This window comes from Musa acuminata, chromosome BXJ2-7 (genome assembly GCF_036884655.1).
Source record: "Musa acuminata AAA Group cultivar baxijiao chromosome BXJ2-7, Cavendish_Baxijiao_AAA, whole genome shotgun sequence".
Taxonomy (NCBI): Eukaryota; Viridiplantae; Streptophyta; class Magnoliopsida; order Zingiberales; family Musaceae; genus Musa; species Musa acuminata.
Genome location: NC_088344.1, coordinates 16,161,711 through 16,189,395, shown reverse-complemented (window position 1 = coordinate 16,189,395; position 27,685 = coordinate 16,161,711). Strand labels below are relative to the sequence as shown.

At 37.6% G+C, this 27,685-nt stretch overlaps 3 protein-coding genes across 3 annotated transcripts; 2 read left to right on the top strand and 1 right to left on the bottom strand.

The window, feature by feature from the left end:
* Positions 1 to 8,382: 8,382 nt before the first annotated feature.
* Positions 8,383 to 14,627, top strand: LOC135617317 (ras-related protein Rab5A-like). The gene is made up of 7 exons (XM_065117391.1): positions 8,383 to 8,557; positions 9,133 to 9,210; positions 9,294 to 9,461; positions 11,951 to 11,999; positions 12,538 to 12,611; positions 13,829 to 13,922; positions 14,371 to 14,627. Exons 1-7 carry the CDS (start codon positions 8,516 to 8,518, stop codon positions 14,472 to 14,474), a joined length of 609 nt encoding a protein of 202 aa, XP_064973463.1. The 5' UTR covers positions 8,383 to 8,515; the 3' UTR covers positions 14,475 to 14,627.
* A 1,944-nt stretch (positions 14,628 to 16,571) lies between these two features.
* On the bottom strand, positions 16,572 to 18,171 carry LOC103991977 (probable carboxylesterase 8). Its single transcript, XM_009411527.3, has 2 exons — positions 17,109 to 18,171; positions 16,572 to 16,824 (listed from the first exon to the last, which is right to left on the bottom strand). The coding sequence occupies exon 1, from the start codon at positions 18,100 to 18,102 to the stop codon at positions 17,128 to 17,130; it is 975 nt and encodes a 324-aa protein (XP_009409802.2). The 5' UTR covers positions 18,103 to 18,171; the 3' UTR covers positions 16,572 to 16,824; positions 17,109 to 17,127.
* Positions 18,172 to 23,825: 5,654 nt separating this feature from the next.
* LOC135616142 (probable carbohydrate esterase At4g34215) lies at positions 23,826 to 26,992 on the top strand. Its single transcript, XM_065115325.1, has 2 exons — positions 23,826 to 24,577; positions 26,596 to 26,992. Exons 1-2 carry the CDS (start codon positions 23,900 to 23,902, stop codon positions 26,794 to 26,796), a joined length of 879 nt encoding a protein of 292 aa, XP_064971397.1. The 5' UTR covers positions 23,826 to 23,899; the 3' UTR covers positions 26,797 to 26,992.
* Positions 26,993 to 27,685: the final 693 nt, after the last annotated feature.

Sequence of the window (27,685 nt, the reverse complement as noted above, 5' to 3'; positions counted from 1 at the left end):
ATATGGCCTTATAGGCCTGGAAGTTCCAGATCTAGCACAACCTATCATCAGGAGTAGCAACCAACATTACGATGACTATTGAGTGTCGATAGAGGATCATTCACTTTCGATGTCATAAGAGGAATATCCCATGTATTCTTGCTCAGACAAATCTCTGGCCAAGGTCATTCGGATTGAGAGAGAAAGAGTTCTCCGGGAGAATCCGATTAAAGCGAGACTCAGTAGAAACTATATGGGTCTGACAGTACTATGCCCGGTATACAATCTCTAGAGTATTAGTTGGATGAGGGACTATAGATACACGATAACTGAGGATAGATAGGTCCAATGGATTGGATTCCCCTATATCGTCTTGGAATTGCGGCTTAGTGGCTAGCTCGATATTGGGCCTAGAGGGTCACACGCATATGGTAGGCGTTGCGATGAGTAAATATTCAAATATGAGATATCTGTTAGAGCCCCTATCTTATTGGATATCCAATAAGCCCCTAAATTATTAGATCCTATGGATGAGATCCAATAAGAGCCAATGAGAGATTATTGGATATAGATTCACTAATCTAAGAGGCTTGGGTAGTTGGATGGAGATCCAATACCTAATAGGGTAGGATCTATTAGAGTTAAGTTGACATGAGACCTCTATAAATATGAGAGAACCAAACACTCACAAGCTAGAGGCTTCTTGGTTATCATCAAATAGGTAAAACCATCATGGCATAGTCTCTGAGACTGTGTCAGGTGATGGTACTGCCAGTCTGGGCAGTGGTACTACCCAGACTTAGTCTCTGAGACTATTTGGGCGATGGTACCGCCCATACCCTAAAATTTTGGGGTTTTAAATTTTAGGCTCTAAATTTGAATCCATTTGGGGCCTATAAATACCCCAGTTATTCCTGCATAGATAAGCAAGAAAGATTGAGCATAACTCTATGATTCTAAAGTTGTAAACCTTAGAAAATTGTGTTTCCTCCACCCAAAGCTTAGAGAGAGTTTTAAGGGAGGTGTGAGAGAGATACCTTGTAAAAGAGAGTTGTAAAAGATTGTCTCTTAAACCTGTGAAAAGAAGATGAGGGGTGTAAAAGAGTAGTTAAACTTTTCCCATTGAAAGAATACCTTTAGTGGATGCCGATGGCCTCGACAGAAGAGGAATCGGGAGTGGATGTAGGTCACGATGATCGAACCACTATAAAATCTGGTTTGCATATCTGCTTTGTTATTTACATTTATTGCAAACTGTTATACTTCCTCTTTACTCTAACTACACATCCTTATGAATGTATTTCAAGTTATCATCTTTCTTAAATCAGTTTTATTGAATGAAAGATTTTATAAAGTTGACATTTTTACCGCTATACTAATTCACCTCCGCCCCCCCCCCCCCCCCCACCCCTCTCTCTTATTGTCGACTTTTCCTAATAGTTGTAACAAATATAGGTTTAGATATAAGATATACACTAGAGCCCCTATCTTATTGGATATTCAGTAAGTCCCTAAATTATTGGATCTTGTGGAGAAGATCCAATTGCTAGTCTACAAGCCAATCACGTGAGTGATGGCACGTGTGACTTGACACACAATCTTTTTGCTTATTATATTTTTAAAATTTTATCACTTTGTATTAATTATTACATATACACATATATATTATGATGTCCTTGAATCTGTGCAATAGGAATCGGATCGTGATGAGATCATGATAATGAGACCGATTCACCTTTAAACACATATTCTAAATAATACGAAATGTTAGATGGTTGATGATGCCTTATTGTTAGACAACGATTCCGTAGTCCCAGTGATATATCTGGTCCTTAGACTTGAGATACCAAGGATGTCATGTATGAGTACTCCACTCTTTGATACCAAACTTATAAGTCTAGAGGTTCCAAATCTAACACAATCAGTCATCGAGAGTGGTAGTCAACCTTACGATGACTATTGAGTATTGATAGAGGATCATCCACTCTCGGTATCATGAGAGGAATATCTCATATATTTTTGCTCAAACAAATCCCTAGCCAGGGTCATTCAGATTGAGAGAGAAATAGTTCTTTGGGAGAATCTGATTAGAGTGAGACTCGAGTAGAAATCGTATGGGTCTGACAGCACTATGCTCGGTATATGGTGTTTGGGATATTAGATGAATGAGAGACTATATATATACGGTAACTGAGGACAGAAAGGTCCAATGGATTGGATTCCCTTGTATCGTCTAGGGACTATGGTGTAGTGACCTAATACATCTGCAGTCGATAAGTCGAGTGAATTATTATGGAGATAATAATTCACTGAGCTAGAAGGAGATTTTACAGGTATGACTCACGACCAGCTCGATATTAGGCCTAAATGGTCACACACATATGGTAGGCATTGCGATGAGTAGAGGTTCAGATATGAGATATTTGTCGGAACCCCTATCTTGTTGGATATCCAATAAGCCTCTGAATTATCAGATTCTATGGATGAGATCCAATAAGAGCCAATGAAAGGTTATTAGATAGAGATCCACTAATCTAAGAGGCTTGGGTAGTTTGATGGTGATCTAATACCCAATAGAGCAAGATCCATTAGGGTTAAGTTGACAAGGGACCTCTATAAATAGGAGGGAACTAATGGTTCATAGGCTAGAACCTTTTGGGTTGTCATCTCCTATTCTCCTCCCCTTCTCCTCCTTAGATAGCAGGCCTGGAGATTTAAGGAGCATCGTCGCAGCCCTACTGTGTGGATCACCGCTATAGAGGATGACGCTTGACCTCCTTCACCCTCTCCTAGAGATCTGCAAGGATTTAGGGATATACGATCTCCCTAGATAACACAATCTTTTATATATGCAGTTTTAAGTTTCGTGGATTTTGTGCACCAATCTTCGCACGACGATGAACACATCTTTGGGAAATTAGGGATTTTATTTTCTATTTTTCTACTGCACATGTGATGTCACCCCTAGATTTTTCTATACCAATAAGAGCCAATAAGAGATTATTTGATAGAGATCTATTAATCTAATGGGCTTGGGTAGTTGGATGGAGATCCAGTACCCAATAAGGTAGGATCCATTAGGGTTAAGTTGACAAGGACCTCTATAAATAAGATGGAACCAAAGGGGCATAGGCTAGACCCTTTTTAGCTACTATATCTTATTCTCCTCCCTCACTCTCCTCCTCAGTCGACAACCCCAGTTTGGGGCATGTGGATTACAAGAAAAGTCGGCCCCTTCTTGATCACGTGGTGCACGTAGAGAGGAAGATCGTGCAGCGATTTAAGGAGCGTCTTCATCACATCAACCATGTGGATCACCATTAGAGAAAAGGACAGTTGACCTCCTTCATCTATTCCCATGGATGTAGGATTTTATAGGGATATACGATCTTCCAAAGTAACAAATCTCATTTGATACATGTGGTTTCGGTTTTACGTTTTGTTTTGCACACTAATCTTCGCACGATGACGAGAACATTTATCTTTAAAAAATCTAGATTTTTATTTTTCTACTATATGTGTGATGCTTTGTCTAGGCTTCCCAATAGATTTATCTTGGCACGGGTCAGGTTTTTCCAACTTACACATCTCGAGCACATTTGGCTTTGCACATCTACCATAGCAAATTTATCTTGGTGTGGGTCGAATTTTCTCGACTTACACGTCTCGGGTGCATTTGGCCTTGTGCTTCTGCCATAGCGGATTTATCTTAGCGCAGGTCGAGTTTTCTCGACTCAAGCGTCTTGGGCGCATTTGACCTTGTGCCTTTATCGTAACAAATTTATCTTGGCACGGGGTCGGGTTTTCTCAACTTACATGTCTCGGGCACATTTGGTCTTGCCCCTCCGCTATAGCAAATTTCTCTTCATGTGGGTTAGGTTTTCCCTACTTTAAATCTTCATCCACATAGGCAGATAGGTGGAGGGTGACTTGGATCTCACATGATAACTATGTGTCAGTTGACAATAGATTTTCTATCACTTGTCCCCCCTCCCCTCCCCCCCCCCCCCCCCCCAAGGCGTGCTTTGAGGCTCTTGCGAGAGAGGTTCAAAGTGCATCATTTAGTTTATCCAACATGGGAGCATTCGAGATCTTGTCTTGTGGGTTAGGTTTTCCTAATTTAGGTGTCTTAGGAACATTAGGTTTTAAGCACATTTTGCCTTACGCCTCCGCCATAGTGGATTTATCTTAGCACAGGTTGGGTTTTTCTAACTCATACGTCTTGGGTGCATTGGACCTTGCCCCTCTCCTGTAGTGGATTTCTCTTCACGCTGGTCAGGTTTTCCCAACCCAGATGTCTCGGGCGCATTTGGTCTTGTGTCTCCGTTATAGCAGATTTATCTTGGCGTGAGTCGAATTTTCTTAACTCGTGCATCTCAAGTAAATTTGGCCTTGTGCCTCTATTGTAACAAATTTATCTTGGTGCAGATTAGGTTTTCCTGACTTACGCATCTCGAACATGGTGGCCTTGTGCCTCTATTATGGTGGATTTCTTTTTACGTAGGTTGAGTTTTCTTGACTCATGTGTCTTGGGTATATTGGCCTTATATCTTTGCAGTGGCGGATTCCTTCATGTCGATCGAGTTGTCCCAACCCATGCGTCTCGTGTACGTTGGCCTTGTGCCTCTACTGTGGTGAATTTCATTTTATGTAGGTCAGGTTTTCCCGACTCGTGCATCTTGGGCACGTTGGTCTTGTGCCTCCACCGTAGTATGTTTCTAATCCCCTCTCTACCTTGGTAGATTTCGAATCTTCCTACCATGGCAGGCTTCAAATTCTCCCTCAGCTTTGACAGATTTCAAGTCCCCTCTCTGTCGTGGTGGATTTTAGATCTTTTCATCATTGCAGGCTTCAAACTCTTGCTCCGTCATGGTAAATTCAGATCTTTCTATCGTGATGGGCTTCAAATTCTCCTTCTGCTTTAATAGATTTCAAGTCCCCTCTACATTGTGATGGATTTTGGATCTTCCCGTCATGGCAAGCTTCAAATTCTCCCTCTGTCATAGCAGATTTCAAGTCCCCTCTCTACCGTGGTGGATTTTAGATCTTCCCACCATGGCGGGCTTTTAAATTCTCCCTTCGCCATGGCAGATTTCAGGTCTTCCCTCCATCGTGATAGATTTTGGGTCCTCCCATTATGGTAGGCTTCAAGTCTTTCTCCTGTCATGGTGGGCTTCAAGTCCTCCCTCCACCGTGGCAGACTTCGGATTCTCTTCTCACCATGGCAGGCTTTGTTTAGGGGTGTCTCGATCAACGACTCCATCAACTCCGAATGTGGGAGGGACTTGGCAAAATTCCAAGGATCGATAGTGCCTTAGGTCGAGTTTCTTTGGTAGGGAGACCGTCATCAAATACCATTAGCGCGACTCTCTTGGGTTGCTTCTCAACTTTCCGATACCGACCCTCATTGGGAATTTTATCACCATGAATTTGGTCATCATCATTTTGGAGCAGAGCTCACCTCCAAACGTGACGTGTAAGCTGTGTCAATCATGACCCTCTTCACTCAGGCATTAATCATCCTCACAAAGACTACTAAGGCATCATTATGGTTTAGGTCAAGATACTCCTTCTCTTCTTCCTTGAAACTTATTTCTAAGCTATCCTTGGACCTCAGGTGCTTTTCGATGGTAATCTAAGCGTAGGATTTGTGACTCAAGGAGCTATCTCCTCTTGAGGCTGGTCCACCAATGATGATGTTGATCTATCTCCCCATCTCTCTGCTAGCCCCTAAGGTTAGAGCGAAGGTTCCTAGTGCCTCCGGACAAATCTCCCAAGGTGTCTTTGATGAATGAGTTTTTTCATTTTGCTCATTCAAATCATGACAATCCTCTGTATCATGGTCATAATTACAATAGAAGCGATAGTACTTAAATTTGTTCCTCCTCTCTAGTAGTGCCTTCATCAGTTGAGGGTCTTTCAAAGAGTCTTTTTTCTTTTATTTATAAAAAGACTTCAGTTCTAGTCATGTTCAAGGGAGTCGACTCGGATCTCAGGCAAGATAGCTCAAGTCAATCATTTCTTCTTCACCTCATGTTCTTCACTGGGTTGGTCTTTTTTTTTTTGTTGTGGTGACCTTAGGGTCAGGATCGATAGTATTTACTCTTGTCTTGACCTTTTGCATATATCCTTATACTTACTCGAGATCATTGCCTCCATGATAATATATTGGTTAGCTCTCTAGAGCACCTCGGGCATTGTCGCCAATGGCTTCTTCACTAATGACCAGAAAAAGTGAGAGATTGAGCCTCATCATGAAGGCCTGTATTACAAGTGATGGATGAGCTCCTTGCAACTCTCGGATCTCGTTAGCAAATCGAGCAACAAAGTCGGAGAGTATTTCTTCCTCCCCTTGCTGAGTCCAAGAAGCATCGCCACCGATACCCTTGGGTGCACATTCCTAAGGAAGTAGAGATTGAACTCCTTTGTGAGCTGAGTGAAGGAGTAGACCGAGGGGCTTCAAGCAAGTATACTATTCTCATGCTAGGTCTCTTAATATTATTAGAAAGACATAATACATCAAAGCGTCTGAGGTACCGTATAATGACATCTGGGCATGGAAGACAATAATGTGCTATATCGGGTTGATATTACCATCAAAAGCCTCCAATGATAAGAGCCGAAAGTTTATTGGGATTGGCTCCTCCTAGATGTTCTAAGTGAATGGAGACCAACCCAAGGTGGAGTCGTTTGGCTTTTCCCCTCATGATTGATGGAACTCTCACTACATCTCTTCTAGACATTGGTTCATTTATCATAGTTAGAGACTTAAGGAGTCATACATCGAATCCATTGATTAGGCCTCGGATTCGGGCGGCGAAAATAGTGGTGTACTAAATTCCATGGTCAAGGAGTGAGGTGCTCTCTTGACCAGTGGTTCCCTAAGCCTTGGGCGATCTTGAGATGCCGACATTGCATCGGGTGGGGGAATCTCGATGGGTGCCGAAGCCATTGGTGATTTTGGGTACTGATCGCAACTGAAATGGTGACGCTACTTGTTGGGCTAACTGAGGTAGGAGTAGGGTGATAGCCTGGATTATTTGTTAGTGTTTGCACCTATTGGATGAGATTTAGAAATACCTCGATGGGAATAAGTAGGTGGTTTGAGGTCATCCCCAAATGTGAAAAGGCCTGGGTCATTGAACAAACATTAGTATCGCACCGATGTTTACACCGAGTGGATGCATCTATATAAGGGAAGGATGAAAGCTGTCCCCCTTAAGTAAAAGTACTATGGGTTGGAGGTAGTGCATCATCGTTGGAGCATTCGTTGGGGGAATTGACGGGTGGATGTTCATATGATAACAAACCCTTCCACCAGTGCTTAAATATTAGAAGAAAATGTCATTGACATCATTATTAGCTCGACATAGTCTATACCCATGTATGCAGGAATGTTTGAGGTGTTTTCGAGGTAGAAGTATTACGCTCTTGAGGTGGAAGTATTGTGCTCCTGATGTGGAAGTATTATGCTCTCAAGGTGGAACACCATGCTTCCGAGGTCGAAAGAGGTTTTTTGACCTGATCCTTCCGGCGTTCAAGCTAATAATCTGAGGTTCCCAAATATGGATTCGAGTGGTTTAAAAGGAATCCCTTGTATTGAGTTTAAGATATCGTTTTATATTTTAGAGAAAAGGAGTTCGTTATTATCTTCCTTATAATGGATGAGAATAATATTTGTGATTGTTTTTTTCTGATGAGAAAAAATTTATGATTATCTTTTTTATCATTATAATTAAGAAGAAAGTTTATGATTCTCTTTTTTTAGTAATAAATGAGAATAACATAACAATGAATGAGAATGATATAGAAGAAAAAAAAAAAACTTATCTCAACTGACAATCACGTGTCAGATTCCGTACAATGATATCATATTTGTTATTCTTTCGTCACTTCAACTAGTTTTTTCAATCATTTTTTATTATATTATAATATTTATCTTATAATACTGTTTATATATTTGATACTTCTTGATATAATATATATATATATATATATTATATTCTTAAAAATTGTATTAAATTTGATATATTGTTTCAATCAAAGATACAGAGGCTTGACTAGAAAACTCCAATTCTAAAAACTATGCTCGCCAGAGTTGACCAGCTCCCTCGCACGGCCGTGTCAAGAGGACCAGTCAAAAGATGGTGGCGCCGGACGCACCCGCGCCTGCCCTTTATTAGCTTCCGTTGACCTCCTCGACGCGCTTCCGGTGTCCCCGTACGGAATTTTTAGTTGCCCTCTTCCCCGATTTAGATGCTCATCAAGAAACCCTTTTTCCAAACCAACGGTTAGAATCAACCGATTACCATCAATCTTTATTCGACACTTTTAGCATAATGAGCTCTGCGGGACCACGGGAACGCGGATCAACATATAATCCACCGGCTCTTGAATTGGCCGATCGGGATTTAGGTTTGTGCCTTCTCGGGATCGATTCGTTCCCCAGCCCGGTTTGTGCCTTCTCGTGATCGATTCGTTCCCCAGCCCACCACATTTGGCCGATCTTTTCTCCATCCGTCTTCACTCCGAACGCATGGCCGCTCCTGGAGGCAATAAGATCAGGAACGCGAAATTGGTATTCTTTTTTATTGTTTTTGTGTTCAGCGGAATCTTTTGTACATCCTTCTTTTTTTTTTCGGATTTTATGTTCCCGGAGTCAATAATCCTACGATCGCTTGTGTTATGGTGCTACTCTTTTATAGATGGGATGAGGCTTTTTTCCTTGTTTTCTTAGGAGATTTTTATTTTCTTCTGAAAATTTAAAATTTGCGATTTAGGGTTAGAATCCTATGCGCATATTCGAAGGTTAGAGAGGTTGAACTTTCTCCTCTGGCATGCTAATTCTTGAATTTGGAAATTGAATTTTTTTTTGGTTAGGATCAATGATTATGCAGGTCTTAAAATATTGTTCTTCTGTATCAGATCGTTATAGGATTTTATAGGGGTTATTTAATTTCTGCCTCATATTATGGGTGGAAATTCAGATTTTTGCTAATTTCTGTTCATGAACATCCCTTGCTTAAGATTATCAATTTGTTCATTCTTTCCTCTTCCTTTCATCATTTTGAATTCCTTGTGCTTCACAACTTTAAGTTTTAACTATTAAAAATCAATGAGATCTCTAACTATGAATTTGTTTTGTTAAAAAAGGTTCTTCTTGGAGATGTTGGAACTGGAAAATCGAGTCTGGTCTTGCGTTTCGTGAAAGGCCAGTTTGTGGAATTCCAGGTTGGTGTGTAGTGGAATTCTGGGTTAGAAGATTATTATAATACTCTTGTATGGTGTCTTACTTTAGTGTTCTTATTCTGTAGGAATCAACCATAGGCGCAGCATTCTTCTCGCAGACGGTAGCTGTAAATGATGAGACAATCAAGTTTGAGATTTGGGACACCGCAGGGCAGGAGAGATATCATAGCTTGGCTCCCATGTACTATAGAGGGGCAGCAGCTGCTGTGATTGTCTATGACATGACGAATGCGGTTAGTAAACTCTGCTTGTGAATTTGTGAATGCAGTCAGGAATAATATCGCTGATCATGTCACTTATTGCATTTTCAGTGGAGCTGGAAATTTAGGAATATTTAGTAATTTTGTACTGACTTCATTTTGATGCCTCTAACAATTGCTACCTCATTATGAGAAGCGTTAAAAGCTTTTCAAGAGGATTATCAAATAGGATCATGACTAAATAATCTCTTTTATAAATGCAAAAAATAAGAAAGAAATAGTTCAAGCATGAACTGTAAAGGGTGTGTATTTATATTGATACTAGTGCCCCCATTTCCATTCTAGATAGGATTTTAAACTAGTTTAGACAACTATAGTTATTATATAAGAAATACAGAAAAGTAGCACTTAAATTCCATGCTACAGAACAACTACAGTTCTGTCCCGTCCACTCCTGTTTGGATGAAAGAATTTGTTTATATGATGCCGCCCAATGCATCTTCTTTTCCAGTAGAAGTAGCATTGATGTAATCTTCCCCCGATTGCCATTTGAATTCTCTTCCTATATGACAAACTGCCCTTTAGACTTATTATTGTAGTCGAATGCCAATCTTTCCAACTCCATCATTGTTGTTGTACGGGTAGTCTGGGCCTGGGCCGTGCACAAGCTGTAAGCATGCATTGCCAAGTGCTACTTCATTATCTGAGACTTCAAATTGGGTCAGTTCAGATTGTATATATCTGGGTTGAACTGCTGTAAAAATCCAAATTGAGGCTGAACAAGATAGATCTCAGTTTGGTGTAAGTTTGAGTTGAGATCAAGATCAAGCCAAATTCCTTGTATCTCAAACCAGCTTGTCCCAAGTGGAGGACCAAGAGTGCATTTTCAGATATATCATTGATAAGAGCTTTGTCGGCCTCCTTTTCCTCTTCACATGTTGAGGATGTCCATGTTTAGCCCTTTATAATTTGTGCATTGTTTGCGCTCTTATTAAACTATCTTTATGTCTTCCATAGGGTAAGACCTGCACAAGAAGTTACCTTTTGCTGCCTTCAATTTATAGCACTCATTAGAACTAAAATGGTTGATCTAAAATGAGTCAGGCTCCAATTTTGTCAAAACCATAGGGGCTGACTGTTTTTGGTAGAATTCAACTAACTGATATATTGTTGGTCTATCATTGCAACTTTGGCTTTTTATGGGCTGAAGTATTTTAACTTTCTATAGTTTTTTCCAAGGATCACCATTTCGGGTACCAGACCCGTTTCAATGATCCGTCGGACCGGTATAGGCTAGTTGGTACCAGTGTACCATGTGTTGGTGCACCGGTATGTATCGGTGATTTGGAGAGAAAGAAAAAGAGGAAGAAGAGAAAGGGACGGTGGAGGAACAGAGGAGGAAGAAGGAGGTAGCAAGATAGAAGAAGAGGAAGGAGGAAGGAAGAAGAGGAGGAGAAGCAGCGGTAGCGGCAGCGGAAGCGGCAGCAGCAGTGGCATTGAATGCGAGAAGAGGGTGATGTTGCGGGCGGTACAACAATCCTTTTTTTTTTCCTTTAATCTGATCTAGGTGATGTTGCAGCTCCAAACTGAAATTGGGCTAGTGTAGTCTTGTTCCAATTTCCATAAGTCCTTTTACTAAGTTGGTTATTGTTCCCTTCTTCTGCCTTCAGGACTCCAATTTTTAGATATGTGGTTTTAGTCATTGAGTCATACACAAAACAGAATTATTTTAATAATTGGGCTCCTCCACATTTGACAGATTTGACCTGTAATAGAGTTGAACTTCTGTATATTGTATAAACCAAAGTTAAGGATGAAAAAGGCTAATTTCTGGCTGGACTTGACCAGATATTGGCTTCTGTGGTCTAGGCTTGTGTTGGGTTCAAGATTAAGTCAAATTTTCTCAGTAGAATGTCATCTAATATAACACTCTGTTTGGAAATTTTGTTGAGGAAATGGAAGCATGCTTTCATAATTGAATCACCAGAAAATGCAAGAGTGACTTCAATGAATGTCATCCTCATTTTCTTTGCTTGGTGGGTGATTTTCCTCTCAAAATTTTTCTTCTTTATTATTGCTCTTTTTAATAACTTTCTCTGACATAGCAAGTCAAATAAAATTTTGTTGTAAAAAATCTTTCTCATCATCCATTCCCTTTGAGTTCAAGAAACTAGGGTAACCGATTGGTCATGGAGCAGTGGAGTCTATTTGAAGTTTGAAATTATGAAGTGGTTGGTATTGATGCTAGTTCGTATCCAATTGTAGAAGTCTTCACATGTGAATTTATCATGCGTAACGCATCATTGATGTTTCATGATTTGGTTAATTTAGGAAGAAACAGTTCATTTATGAGACCATAAGAAAAGAAATATTTTTTGATAATGGAAAGGTTGTGATTTGCATTTGTAAAACATTTCTAGCCTCGCTATATAGCTATTCTTTAAATTCCTTGAATGCTTATGTTGGGTTTATTCTGACTTTCCATGAATTCTCATCTAAGGGTACCATTATTTATCCTCCAGGCCTCATTCACTCGTGCAAAGAAATGGGTTCAAGAACTACAAGCCCAAGGTAGGACCTAGAAGTCCTGGTTGAGATATATATATTTTTTTAAGTTTCTCATTCAATATCGTCCATGTTCTCAGGTCTGATTTTCTTTTTCTTAGCATCTTACCCTAAAGGTGTTGAACTTATTTATTCTCAGTGCTATCTTCCCTTTTTTATGATAAATATCATACTTGTATTCCAAAAATCATCTGCTTCAGAATATGAATAAGCCTGCAAATGTATGACCATTTATTTGTACATTTATTTGTATGACCATGTGAATAGGTGGGCATCCAGCTTAGTGGCTATCAACTTAATCTCCCATTAAAAAATTTAGCTTTCTTGCAAGTTCTTCTCTCATTCATTTTGAGGACTTAGATTCTGGATATTTGACCTCCCTGAAATATAAGGCATCTCATGACTAGTTGCTGGAACTTTCATAGTTTACAGGCCCTATACTTGTGATCTTTCTTACTGCAGTAAATGTGAAATACAACGGGTCCAGTTATTTGTTACTTTCATATATAGTTGTTAATTTATGCTGTTTTTCTGGAATGCTCAGGTAGTCCAAACACTATAATGGCTCTTGCTGGGAACAAAGCTGACCTGGTAGAGGCTCGACAGGTTTCTGTTGAGGCAAGCATACTCATATCATGTTTTCTGATTTTTATCATTATCAGATTTATCACATCCACTACTACTTCTTTATCTCAACTCTAAAGTGGACCTTGTGGCACTTAAGGAAATATGCTAATTTTTAGAATGAAATGATGCAGTTAGATGTGCTAATATGACAGGTTCATGTTAACAGCTAGTTTACTAGTTTTTTTTCTCACATCTGATGGATAGTTTCAGTGGATTCACAAGCTCTCATTTTGGAATATTAGGGTTGGCCAAGGTGCAGTAAAATTTGACTTATTATATTTCTATGCTCTCGTCTTCACTGGAATTGTAATTTGGATTTTCTTGGACCACTTAAATATATTAATTGCTTAAACACATGCAAAACTTGGCTCCAATACTATGAAGTTAAAAATTTTCCAATTGCTAATCGAAAATGTCATGCTAATTAATACTTGCACATAATGTTCAAGCTAATCTTGAAGCCAAACCTCTTTTCTTAAGCTCAAATGATGATGATTGTTGTGCACTCAACTCTTGATGCATATTAATTTTTTGACCTTCTCTTTGTATGATGTACAAAGGCAAAATACAGCAGCTTGAACAAACGATGTTTCTTTACCAGGCTTGAGTAGGTTATCAGATCTGACTGTAATAATTAATATTCTATTAAAATTTTGGTTATATCCATGGAGGAAAATTTTCCTTGTATATGTATGGCAAAGAGGGCTTCATGTTGCCTTAGATAAAACATGAAAGGAGAAAAAGATGTCACGAACAGAAGGATGGGATATTAGGCACCAAGTATTTCCTTAAATGTATATATGCACTTATAGATTTTCTTTCCTAAACCTCATTCTGTGAAGTGGTCAATTAGCTGTTCTCATGGTTTACATGTCAATATTTAGCTGAATAAACCATTTATATATGTTTCTGCCATTTCATTCCTCTTTAGTTGAATTGTCCATTAATATCCATTTGACTGAATATTTTAGCAGTTCCACATGTAATTTGAACATAAAAATTATGATCTGTTCATCAAGCCCGACTATAAAGATCCTTTGCCTCTTAGAGCTCAATTTGTTGTTTTCATATTTGAAGAAAGATCATTTGGATGTGGGACTTCATGTCACCATAGGCAGTCATGTTTCTTATCAGCTGTTAAAATTGCACTTCTACCCCATGTATTTACCTTGCAATTCTGCTTTAAGAGTACATTTTTTATGATGCAGGATGCCCAAACCTATGCTCAGGAGAATGGTCTTTTCTTCATGGAAACTTCTGCTAAAACTGCAATTAATGTTAATGACATCTTCTATGAAATTGGTAAATCACTTTCAAACTTGGATAATTTATTGAAACAGCATAATGATCTCTAAAATATTTGCAATATTACGTTATTGACATTGGTTTCTTGTTATTGTACCTATCTTTTGTGATTTACTGCACTTGGATTTAGTGTTTTACCGAATGCATTTTTTGGCTTGTGAAGTTGATGTTTTCATCTAAATTCTCTTATTTTCTCAAAAGCACATGACTGGACTACTGGAAGATGATCTAATTATGCTTTGCTGTCACGTTCGAACTCTGTTTTCTTTAGAGTAATGTGCTTAATAATGAACAGTTTCTAGAAATATTTTGTGGATGGTTGGATGTTACATCACCAGGAATTATCCTTTACCTTTTGATGACTTTGATTACATTATTGACAAGTCTTCTATCTGCTGTAAGGGTTTAAAAACATTAACTAATGCATGTATGCTTTTTGTTTCAGCCAAAAGACTAACCAGAGTGCAGCCCGTACAGAACCCTCAAGGAATGGCTTTGGCTGATAAACCAGACCAGAGAATAGTGAATACTACTTCTTGCTGCTCTTAGTTAAAGACATTGCTGCCATATAACAGCCAACCGGTGCTCATCTATCTGATTAATCGAAAACGAATTCGCAACTTGTGTTCTGCAAATCCTGTTCTACTGTAAATGTGTAGGTTGGAAATCTGCAATTAAGAGATCAGCCACGTTTTGCATGAATGCTCTTGTTTGAACTCACTGTGTGGCTTTATTGTGGGACAACTGCTGTGTTCTATATAGCTTCATGTTTTATGAGATTCTGCATTAATCCATCGAAAGATTCAGGTTAACCACATGAAGAAAAACCTTGTATGTTTTAATTATCATGTATCATCTCCCATATAAGATGGTAGATGAAAAAAACGGATAATTCATGAAATATGGCACGTACGTATTCTTAAATGTTTCATAATCTAGAACTCTATTCCCTGAAATCCTTTGACGACCAAAACAGTTGAAATCTAATTTGAGGTAGACCTCATTTATCCTCTTAGCATCACAACCGAGAAGGCCAACAACACGCTCTTATCATAGTGTTGTCACACCACAAACGTTTTTACAAGCTTTTAGACGTTGCACAACCACATGTATCCATTTTAACTTTGGGCAATATCAGGACAAGCACATAGCTACATGTCATTCAGTTCATGTTATGCGTTAGATATGAATAGGTAGGTCCTCATGAGGCTTCAACCTGTCAATAATCTTGCTGTAATTAGTATGAAACAACGATTGCACATATCATAACAGTACTAATTTTCACAGCACTATGATGGTGTCTAAAATCATATCAAGTGAAGCGAAAACAAATTGTAAATGCAAACATCTTCCTTGACTCGAGTAATTACATGAGAAAATTCAAGTGTTTACGATTACAAATTACTTTCCTACTCATAAGAATGTTGTGCAAGCACAACTCTGTAAAGCATTTGTGTTTGGTGACTAGATCGGTTGCAAACTGGCAGATACAAGATTCGACCGACATCTAAAACATTTTATTATAGAGCCCTTACATAGTCTTATTATTTGTTACATTACCTCATAATTCCAGATTTAGCAAGTGTTAATGTGAAACACACATCAATCAGAATAAGAGCACATGCAGATGCTCAGTCATGACGTAAATGCTCAACATTATATGATCACTTAAACGAGTTTGGTCGGACATAACCTTATCATAGGCTATCATTTACACGTAAGCACCGAAAATAAGTGAATGGGTACCATGATAATGTTATAGTCTCACTCCTATCTCAAATCCATTATAATTGTTCTCGCAACATCAATGATATAATAGCACAACCAGAAAACCATCACAAATATATACAATTGGTTTAAACAACAAACAATGAGTTGTAGTACACATATAATGGAATTTATCAGCTAAGAAGCCTCACCTGAATCCCATCAACAATTGGATCACATATCAAACATATTAATAGAATACGAATAGAATAACTTACTTTATGAATTTTGTGAGGAATCTATCTATAGTTTTACTTTCAGTAGAAGTTCCTATGTGTAAATTGATTGATTTATATCATTGGAATTTGTCTCAAAATTTTGTTGGTTAATGGTTTTGCCCCCCCTGATATTACTAAGTCTCTAGATCTCCCTCCATAGATTCCCATAAATCCTAGAAGTCTTTAAGGATGTCTTATCATCCACAGGCTAAAAAGATAACTGATGGTAGTAATCCAAATCCACAAGAATAATTTTCCAAACTAGCTGAAGATGAACTACGACAATGACCATTTATTTTCACAAGCTGAGTTTGTTTTGAACTGTCTCTGAATTATTTTACAAGTAGAGGCTAGTTAGCATCAAGTAGCAATGTTAACATGGCCAAGTCCACAAGCCAGAAGAAAAGGAAGATAAGCTTGGGCATCTAAAGTCCACTCAGAAAACAAAAAAGAAAAAAAAGGCAAAATGGATCAGTGGTTGCATATATAACACAATTTGCAATCCGGTTCATGCATAATCAATTTTCTTTACCATTAGAAGAATGGATTTGGTTTCTTTACCGAAACTTAACGCACTCTACTTTCTGAGTAAATTCACCCTTGTTATGACCAAATTGAAACTACTAGCCCAATAACTTGCATGGCATCGCACATAACAACATTGCTAAAAGTTTCACAACACAATATTATACTCCTACTTGCAGAGTACAGCATACAAAATGTTCTCCGATGCACTCTTGGTTTAAGCACAAATCAACAACATCAATCCACTTTAGACAATGTACCTAATCTGATGGGGTGCAGTGCCGAGATAACTTGGAGTCCCGAATAATTCACCAAAAGTTGAATTGCATGAAAAACTTCAATCGAAATCTGGATACAACAACCATATTCCAGTCTGGTGAAGAGGCAATCTGAACAGAAAATGAAGAGGGAGCTTCATAAATTTCAAGAACAAGAAAAAAATCATCCAGTGTTGTAAAACAAGAAAGAGCAACTGAATAATACTCTTTCAAGCATGGATAACACTAGGCAAAAGTACAACATTTTCAGAGTGTTTTCACAAGCATTACCATAAATTTCAATCACACATCATGAAGACAACCAATGGCATATTGGTATAGATTCTTTTCTACGATATGCTATCATTTTGCTATCAATCTTAACTGTAGACCACAAGTAAAGGGAATAACAGTACCTCAAAAGCCAAATGATGCTCAGAGCCTCTGCAAGCCAACACCAGCAGATCCTCCACCATCTTCAAAGTAGAGGAATCTTCTAACATCTGCCACCAACTCCTCTTCCTTGCTGGCATCAAACATCTCCATCCCGTGAAGCCCTTCCGACTCCATCCTCGCCACCACACTCACCCCTCTCCTCTCCAACATCCCCGCGAATTCCCTCTGTCTATCATAGAGCGGATCTCCAATGTGGCCCCTCACCAGGCACCGCGGCAAGTTCCCGACCGCCGCCAGCAGCTTCGCCTCGTTCGCCATCGGGTTGCAGTACTCGTGGTCCCTGTTCGCGCCCTCCGGCAGCGCCAGCTCCCACATCAGGTCGTTCGCCACCAAAGGTATGATCTTGTCCTCCTTCGCCCTCTCCTCCGACTCCGTCCGCTCCACTCCCCCGAAGTAGGGCTGGTCCAACACCAACCCCGCTATCTTTACCGGATGCAAGCTGTCCGTCAATGCCGCCGCACGGACGGCGGCGTAGAAGGCGATGTTGCCACCGGCGCTGGTGCCCATGAGGAAGCAACGGGAGAAGTCAGCGCAATAGCGGAAGGGGAGGTCGCCCCGGCCATCCACGGCTTGGGAGCGGAGCCAGAGGAGGACGTCGAGGGCATCGTCGTAGGCGGCAGGGAGGCGGTGCTCGGGGGCCAAGCGGTAGTCGACGGAAAGTACAATGGCAGGGAGGGAGGCAGCCAGGCGAGCGCAGGCAGCGTGGATGGGTCCGGAGGCGGCACGGAAGAGGATGAATCCGCCGCCGTGGAAGTAAAGGATGAGGGGGAGCTTGGGAGCAGGAGGGGGTTGGCGGGGGAGGAAGAGGCGGAAGGTGGTGCCGCGGGCGGGATTGAGAGGGAGGTCCTGACAGAGGACTGCGGGATCGGAGGGGGGCAAGAGAGGGATGAGATCGGATCGAGTGAGGGAGCCGTCGGGATTGAGGGAGACCCTGAGCAGCTTGTAGGGATCCATGGTGCAGCAGCCGGAGCGTGGTTCGGATGCAATCCACCTCTTCTGGGTAGCCAGCGATGGCACGAGGCAAGTGATAAGATTTAAAGAAGCAGAAATAATTAGTCGTATTAAATTAGATGTTATAAATCTGTATGTATTATATTATACTATATTATTATTATTATTATTATTATTATTATTATATATATATATATATATATATATATATATATATATATATATATATATATATATATATATATATATATATATATATATATATATAGGTTCATAGCTTCATTTTGTAGCATAAGCATTTTAAGTAAGTTGATTTAAGATGGCAATCAAGGTGACCTACCGCCAGACCCTACCATCACCTCCTCCTATCCACCCCCACGTTTATTTTTATTTCATTTACCACTTACCTCACTATCTATTTCGAGAGCATTCATATTTACATCGATCGATCATAATAGTCTATATATATATATATATATATATATAGAGAGAGAGAGAGAGAGAGAGAGAGAAAAAGAGAGAGAGAGAGAGAGAGTTTAATTGGAGAGAATATTTTCTTTATTATTTTCGGACATTGATATAGACATACGTGTTGAGCCTTTACTGATCCAAAATAATAATTAAATTGTTTGTCAACTAATCTAATTAATATCTTAAGATGTTTAAAGAACCCTGGGGAGGAGAATCTGACACCTACCTAATCCTAGATATTGGAATCACAGGCGCTTGATTTCGCTTGTGAGTTTTCGTTCCTTTGATCCGTCATAGCTTTTTATGATATTTTGTAGAGATTGGATGGTTCTGCGTCAGAAATAAGGGTATGATTTAATCATTGATCATAATTAAATTTGTTTGAGATCTGCTCAACTTGATCGCATTAACCAGTTTATGAGCTGTATGTATTGTATCACTCGTCTGTGAGGAGCATAATAATTACGATCGTTCACTTTCTATAATTAGTATCTGACTGCAGAGAAGAGTCATTGTCATGGGGGCATTTTGTCTAAAAACACGACAAGATGTTACTTTCTAATTAGCTTTTAAATGATGAATCATTGTCATCCGACTGTTGATCATCGATACATCATCATCATCCCCTCCATAACCTCTCACTCTCTCGTGGCTTCTATCGTTGTTATCATCATTTCGATCTCCACGATCACCCCTAGCTCTATCGTCTTCGCTCTTTTCTTTTCTCTCACCATAAGATCCTATCACATTCATAGTTCTATATTAAATAAAATATTTTTCAATCATCATATTTAAATTTCAAGATTCATAATATTGAAAACGCAAGAAATTCAAATTTAGTTCACATATTATAAAACCTATGTAATTTATAAATATTTATCATAAATTTCAAGCCAACTCAATTAATTTTAACGATCACTTATAGCTGACAAGATCAATCATAAGTCAATCATTTACTAACATCTTTTAACTTTGATTTATTTTTTACATTTATAAAAATAAGAACCAATTTAGATTATGGACAACATTACAATTAAAATATTTTTTTGACAAAAACATCTTGTAAAACCATGAAAAATATCATACTCTTCTAGCATTTTATTGTTCTAGCCCAAACCTAACATGAGTCTAAGTGATAAATTGATCTAAAAATTTTATATAGTAATAAAGCGATCTATAAAGCTCAACAAGCAACTATTATATCCATATTATAAGACTTAAAAGATGCAAAACATAGATTCAATAATCATTTAGCATCTTATATGATTTACGATTAACAAAAGGCCAAATAGTAACATATAAGTAAATCAATATAAAAAAATATCAAGAGTTATATTTGTAATCCAATTTGATTTATTAATAATAAAAGAGCATACGACCAAATCAAAATTAAAATACAAGACATAAGCTCAAGTCATATTTTATATTTTATTCAATTTATTTATATTAAAAGAGCATAGAAACATATTAGTAAATCGTGATCAAAATATGAGGCATGAGGCAAGTCTAAGATCTCAAGAGTCATATTTGACATCTTAATTAATTCATCCCTATTAAAGGAGCATATAGTAATACATAGGCCTGTCTTTTGAAAAGAAATCAAAATATAATATTATCTATCTATTTCTAGATAAATATTAATATTAGTCTCTCGCGTTTAGGAGCTTTAGGCACTTGGATCTGATAAATTCATTGAGGTTAGCAAGATTATCTCTATTAGAATTGTAAAGGCACTAAGAGGGAAGGGGGAGAGTGAATTAGTACTTTCAAAATAAAGTTTTGATTTGAAAATTTCTATTGATAAAACTTATATCAAAAATATGTTTAACTAAAAATACAAACCGATTTATAGTAAGGATAATAAGTAAGTAAATCAGTAAGTAATGATAAAGGAAAGCAAGAAAATGATACAAACTGATTTATAGTAGTTCGGTCGTCCCAACCTATATCAACTCTCGATTCCTCTTCCCTCGAGGTCATAGGTTTTTACTACTGATTTTTTTTTTTTTCAATAGGCAAAGATCATGTTAGGACCCTTTTTCTAAGCTTTTGAATAATGTTTATTGAGTCTATTTAGTCTAGCTGTTTATTGAGTCAGTTTAGTTCAGCTAGAGTCGGATAGAGGTTTATTTAATATTTATTATTAAGAGTCCAATCCAAGTGGACTTTAGGTGGAACTCTAAATAGTGATGTAACCCTTTTCTTTAAATCAATCAATCAATCAATGAAATGTTATTCTACTCTGTGGATAAACCCTAAGAGGTCGATCCCCTCGAAGTGATCAAGGAGGGCCGATCCCCTCGAAGTGATCATTATCATTCTCTTTTCTCCCCTTTCTTCCACGATAAGACCTTAGAATCTTATCGTTTGGTATCAGAGCAGTGATCCTCGGCATTTCACTATTTTCGCTACAGTTATCATCATCTCAAAAAAAAAAAAAAAAGAACGCAGAAAAAAAAAGAAAAGGGAAAGAGATTGTGTGAGAAAGGGTGAAGCAAAAGGAAACTAGAATGAACATATTTATAACTCATTTAATTATAACAAAAATGAGTGACTAAGAAATAAAAGAGTTTAAAGCAGTAATATGTGACTCATTTGAGAGAATATTTTAGCTAAAATCAAACTCTTAAGAGATAGAAGAAAATATTGTGTAAGTTTGATACATGAGCTTACTTTTCAATAGAATAAGTTTTGTATAATTCAGAGTTTTGCATAAAAAGCAATAAATAATCTAATATATATAGTTCAGATCATCTTATCTCTATTTAGTAGAATTCAAGAAATTAATTGAAATAAATGTTGGATATATATATTAAATTATTCAAATAATGTATTAAAGAATAGATATAAGAGTCTAATTAAAAAAAAAAGATTTTGTTCAAATCAGAGTTTTGTACATAATATTAAAGTTAAGATAAGATAAATAGTTTAGGATTCTCATAATTCTAAAATTATAAGTTGACAACTCAGTCAAGGTTGAAAATATTAAAAGGAGGCAAAGCTCTACTAATTACTTATAAATAAAAAACTATTAAAAAAATTAAAAATAAAACGTACTGTAGGATCAGATAGAATGCTTTCCTTAAGGCTAATTTATAAGATGTTGAATTAATTCAAATTCTTAAAAGCCAAAGCAAACACACTTTTCTTCTTCAATTCTTTTCTTCTCTTACACTTCTTATTCCATTTTTCTCTCCTCTAGTGTAAAGTGGATTGTGAGTAGGGATTAACCAATTATTTTTCTCTGATTACAAATGTTTAGATAAGCTTCGCAAGAGAGCAATTATGCATCAAAATTGTCTTAGGTGTCATCATATAACAAGCATGAGATGGCACTCTCATTTATTTATTAGTGTTACATGTTTTTATTTTCTCACTAATAAAACTTTCATAAATCACATCAAAATTTTAGGACTATTAATTAGATAGCTACACTAAATAAGATGGTGATCGATAGAGAGAACAGGAGGAAGGAAAGAGACGACAAGGAAGGTTGAGTGGCGAGGAGATGCGGAAAAGAAGGGGAAAAGAGAAAAAAAAAAAAAAAGACAATTGGTGTCACCTCACGGTGGGGCGAATGTAATACCGTATAACTTATGCGAGGGTGACTAATAAAGGAGTGATATATCCTAAATTAAAATCAATTAAGAGGGCATTATAAGATAAAAGTCCTTGGTAAAAAACTTTTTTATACTCATTGTTCTTTGTGTTTGGTGAGGCTTTATTAATGCTTTGTCTGTACAGATTATACGTTTTGCATATTATTTTAATAATTATTCAATTATTCAATTGTTCAAGAAATATATTTTAAATATTTGAATAATTTATTTAACATAAAATGATCGATCCAACCAAGCCTATGTTTGACTCTTAAATTAGTCGAAAATAATGATGATATCAATATTTGATTATTTTTGAACTGGTAAACCACTTAAATGTCTTTGAATTGTTCAAGTTTAGTTTGATTCCTTACTAAATCTTGACGTTTAAACTAAAATATTTACCTTAAATATTAATGTATTGATTTAATCCCACAAGCAACTTTACCGATAGCAACATCGAGATCCAAGATGTAGCATACAAATTTGAGCCACCGTAGTTGAATGGGACCCACCGTGACTCATTTTGGTGAGATAATCGATCTATTAAGGTTAGATTCACGATTTAAAAATGTTTAAAAGTCCAATAATAGTGACAAATCTATCTCATGTTTATAAATTAATAACGATAATTAAAAGAGTAAATTTTTTTAGATTTTCTTTTAATTTTTCCTAGAGATTCCTTTTTCATATTGTCCCAAGGCACCTCCAAAATAACTTTTGACAAGACAAACTATCATATAGATCGATTCTTAAGATGGATTGGTCTATTATTCTCTTCCACATAAGATTTATATTTATGATATTTTGAATAATCTTATAATATTTTTAGTAGCTCCACCAAGATACTATAATTAGACAAATAAACTTAAAATTAATAGATTCAAGCTCATCTAGGGTTTCAAATTGGTATCTTTACTGCCTTGGGAACAATAATAACCAAATAAATAAAGTTTTATATTAGGTGCAGTATTTTTGAATATGTTGTCTTACATTTACAAAAACATTATAAGACTATTGAAAAACATTATAACTGGGAGAAATAAACACAAATCTTAATAAAAATTAACTCATACATGTAAATAAAATTTTTAATCAGTATTTTTATTGGTTTAAGAAAAAAATGTAATGAAATAGGAAGACTTATATATCAATTATAATATATAGTAATTTTTTAATTGATACTTATAATAAAAAAATTTTGGGTGAATTTGAAAAAAAAAACTCTTTTAAGTTTGAGAATGCATCAAGTTTGAAAAATTTTTAGAGGATATCCTAGTCACATAAAAAAATAATTTTACCTCTAATAAATTTAAAAAATATATTATTTTTTTCAGTTCTATCATGTCTTTATCAGACTCACCATCGCCTGTAGCACTCGCATGAGGGAAGGCTATTATCACCCACAAATCTGATTACCGTCCTTCGTCTCGTGATCGATCATCTCTATTATTGAGTGAATTTGATGAAAAGAGCATCAAGCATGACAAGGGGGAGGGGAGTGATCGACGAGACAAAAGCGTGACCTAAGAGTAGAGTGAAGGATAGGGATCATGATTTAGAATGATCGTTTCATAAAAAAATATTTTTTAATTTTTTTTCAAACTTTTAACTTTCTTTTCCCTCATATCGTCCAAATTAAAATATCAAACTTAATTTTAGCATGACATTTGACAAGTTACAAGATTCGCCTTTTCCTGTCTTCAGTATTCCCATTTCCTTATGCATATATGCATAGGGAGACTAAATTGCCGACCAGAAAAGAAAAGAAAAGAAAGACAAACATGCCTTCACTCGCTGTCTCACTGCTGCTGGCGCTGCTCCGCCTCGTGCTCGCCGCCCCATCGGCCCAATGCGACCTCCATCACGCAACCTCCTGCCCCAGTCTGACGCCCAAGAAGCTCGTCTTCGTGCTCGCGGGGCAGAGCAACATGGCCGGGCGGGGCGGCGTCTCACGCGACCTATGGGACGGGGCCGTGCCGCCGCAGTGTCGCCCGAGCCCCTCCATCCTGCGCCTAAGCGCGCGCCTCCGCTGGGAGGTGGCGCGAGAGCCCCTCCACGCCGACGTCGACGTCAACAAGACCTGCGGCGTGGGCCCCGGCATGGCCTTCGCCCACGCGATCCTCTCCTCCGTGTTCTGGGCAGCGAGGCCGCCGCCGGTGATCGGTCTGGTGCCGTGCGCGGTCGGCGGGACCAGGATAGAGGAGTGGGCGCGGGGCACGGCGCTGTACGATGGCTTGGTGCGGCGGGCGAGGGCGGCGGCGGGGAAGCTGGGAGCGGTGCTGTGGTACCAGGGGGAGAGCGATACGGTGTCCCGCGAGGACGCGGAGGCGTACAGGGCACGGATGGAGAGGCTGATACTGCATCTCCGGTCGGATCTCGAGATGCCGGGGCTTCTCTTGATTCAGGTGCGTTCCATGGCCATCTCGCCGTTCAGTTTCATCTCAACGATTGACATTTCAGGCTAGCATCTTACACTTAGAAAACAACGAGTCAATGCGGTCATTCGCATCATACGATGGAATGAGTAATTATCCTTATAGGACAAATTACTTAATATTTTTTTGGTTGAGAATATAACGAAAATTAATAATATCTACCTTTTTTGTTTTCACTGAATAAGTTGACTAATTGGTCTAAGTTTTATAGAATTATGCTATTCTAAATATTTGGAGTATGTTACATAAAATCAATTATTGAGATGCCAAATCAAATAAATAACAAACCACAATAACCGGTTATTTAGGGTCTTTCTCATCCCTAAACTCACAATATTACTAGTTGTTAAACGTACATAGTATGTGTTGAACCAATTAAAACCTAAACCTAATATTTGTTTAAATAATTAATGAGGAATATAAATTTGGGTAAATTTACATTAAATAATGAACCAAAGCATATTTTTAACATGTATTGCATCACATATGTGAAGAGAACATGTATAAAATTATGAAGAATTTCTAAACATGACACATGAGATATGTATGACAACCAAATGAAAATTAAATGTCATAGCTAATAAGGAGTCTACTAGCTTAAAAGTGATCATAGAGGTGGTTTCAGGTTCTCAATGTGACTTAATCTTAGATCAAGATTACAATTTTGAAAATAACATGCATAAAACTTCTCCTGTGATTTATGAAGATAAGAGGAAGTAGTAGTAGTCATTGTCATATAGTCATTAATTACCCATGTGGTAGAAGGTTACATGGCAAGTACAGTTGCATCTGTTGTAGTGTAATAAAAATATTATTGTCATAACCATACTAGTGTTGTGAGTCATACGAAATATTAGATTTCGAGAAGGATCAACTGTTGCCATGATGTTGCTGACCGTTAGATCCATATTGTTCATAAGGCTTCGACAAGAGGAGCTCCTATTTGACTCTGCATCATATAACCACTCTCTCCTCTGCTCGAAAGCATTTATTGTCTTCCCCTTGTCCTTCTGATTGTTAACACAATTGTGTATATGTAAAATATTATTTCTTTGTTTACATTTGAACTTTGTGTTGGCATGACGAGAATGTAAGATTTGGCCCTTGCCTCCATCATTGGTAGATGCAATATTATCTATCTCACTATCATCTCAGATAGGCCTGACGAAAAGAAAAATATGATGGAGAAGATGTCTCATCATCAAAAACCAACTTGTTGCTCGTCGATGGCAGCCAATGTGTTAACATAATGATGAGCCACCTTTCTCTTGTCTTAGTGGACATATGAGCGAGACTACCGAGTTATGCCATGGCCTAACTATGCAGTCCGACTATGTACAGATCTCAAACAGTCAGCATCCTGTTTATCTTCTTCCTTTGTTTCCTTTGAAATGAATCAAGATATATGCGATGGATCTTTTGGCTCATCCAGAAAGTGGTCACCCTGAATTTCTATTATGTGTATCAATCTAGTTTCGGGTTTTAGTCATCGTGATTGAACTCTAAATCAAATATATAAGGCTCAACCTTCTTTGTCTAACTCCTAGGTAGTGCAGTCTCAGATGTGTGTTATAATGAACATCTACCAACTTCTCCAAGTGTTTGTATGAAATTCGATTGTGACCTTTGATTTGTATCAAAACGAAATTTGTGTTTCTCTGATCTATGGTAAGTTCTTCTATCGATGTCTTGGTGTTGGAGTTTGGCACAGAGTGACATCTCTATGAATTAAAGGTTAGATTTTGAGCAAAGCAAATGTTGAAGGTTAGATTTTGATTAGCCTCCAGGTATTTTCTGAATTGAAGGTCAGTGTTTGGACAAAGCAAATGAGCCTTATTTTATTTTATTTTATTTTTTTATGGAAATGCAAACAATGAAAAGTCACAAAACATTGTTTGCATTGAATCCCTATTAGCAGGAGATGCTACACTGATCATTAGTAAACCTCTGGCTTTTTTCTGGAAGCTTAACATTACATGCCTTTATAGGTTGCTATCGCATCAGGCGAAGGAAACTTCACAGAGATAGTGAGGAAGGCTCAGAAGGATATATGTCTTCCCAGTGTTGCATGTGTTGATGCCAAAGGATTGCAACTTGAAGCTGACCATCTGCACCTCACCACTTCAGCTCAAGTTCAGCTAGGTGAGATGTTAGCTGCTACCTATTTAACTCATGCCATGTCCAAATAACTCTAGTGTGAAACACAACATTTGTTTTATGATTGGACAAAGAACATCTGCATGATGGTTGGGAAATATGTTCAAAACAATATTTTCATTGTGTTGGCCCTGAAAAGATTAGTCTTTTCAGATGTGAGATAAGCTGTGGAGACAAACTACTACACTTCAATTATTGTCGGTTGTACAGGAGATGAGTTGTGGAGATTGTTTGAAGATTCCTTCAGGTGTTCCCTTTACTACAGGGATGACTAAGTAATTAGGTCAATGGAGTAGAGAGATTTATGCATATTAGTCTTAATTTTTTGATAATGTCATTTATCTAAAAACTTGAGCATGCAATGAGATATGGTCTTAATTTATATTTTTAATGCTCCCCTGAAATGTGGATGACATATAGTTCAAATGCAGTATGTGGAAATTAATTGAGGATTTTTTTTTTAAGTATGACATGGAAAAGATTTGACCTTGGAATCTTTTCACTCTAATATCATCTTAAATTTTTTTTTTTTATCAAATACCATTTCATCTAAATTAGACTGGCAGATGAGACATGATCTTAATTTATATTTTTAGCAATCAAGGACTTTGTTGCACTGCCTTTAATTCTCAAATAGATTTGTAGGCTTCAGTCTCATTTATGTCTACATACCTCAAGTCAATCATCACATCCTACCTGTGAATTGAGATTGTGATATTCTATTAAGGTCTTTTTAGTTCTTTCTCTACCTCAATCTCAATATTTCCATTTTAACAATATAAATTTTTTGTATGTTGTTTCTTAACCGTGTAATACTTGAATCCATAAAACATTATTTATCTCATAATTATTTTATATTTTTTTTTATTTCGAAGGTATCCGATAATCACACAAAACTCTTGACACCCTCGTCACCCTTTT

Bases quoted from the DNA above. Each gene is read 5' to 3' on its own strand.
- LOC135617317 (XM_065117391.1), top strand. From the start codon at position 8,516: ATGGCCGCTCCTGGAGGCAATAAGATCAGGAACGCGAAATTG. The intron at 9,211-9,293 runs GTTGGTGTGTAG...CTTATTCTGTAG, and splicing joins GCCAGTTTGTGGAATTCCAG to GAATCAACCATAGGCGCAGC. The intron at 9,462-11,950 runs GTTAGTAAACTC...TTTATCCTCCAG, and splicing joins TCTATGACATGACGAATGCG to GCCTCATTCACTCGTGCAAA.
- LOC103991977 (XM_009411527.3), bottom strand. From the start codon at position 18,102: ATGGATCCCTACAAGCTGCTCAGGGTCTCCCTCAATCCCGACGGCTCC.
- LOC135616142 (XM_065115325.1), top strand. From the start codon at position 23,900: ATGCATAGGGAGACTAAATTGCCGACCAGAAAAGAAAAGAAAAGAAAG. The intron at 24,578-26,595 runs GTGCGTTCCATG...ATGCCTTTATAG, and splicing joins CGGGGCTTCTCTTGATTCAG to GTTGCTATCGCATCAGGCGA.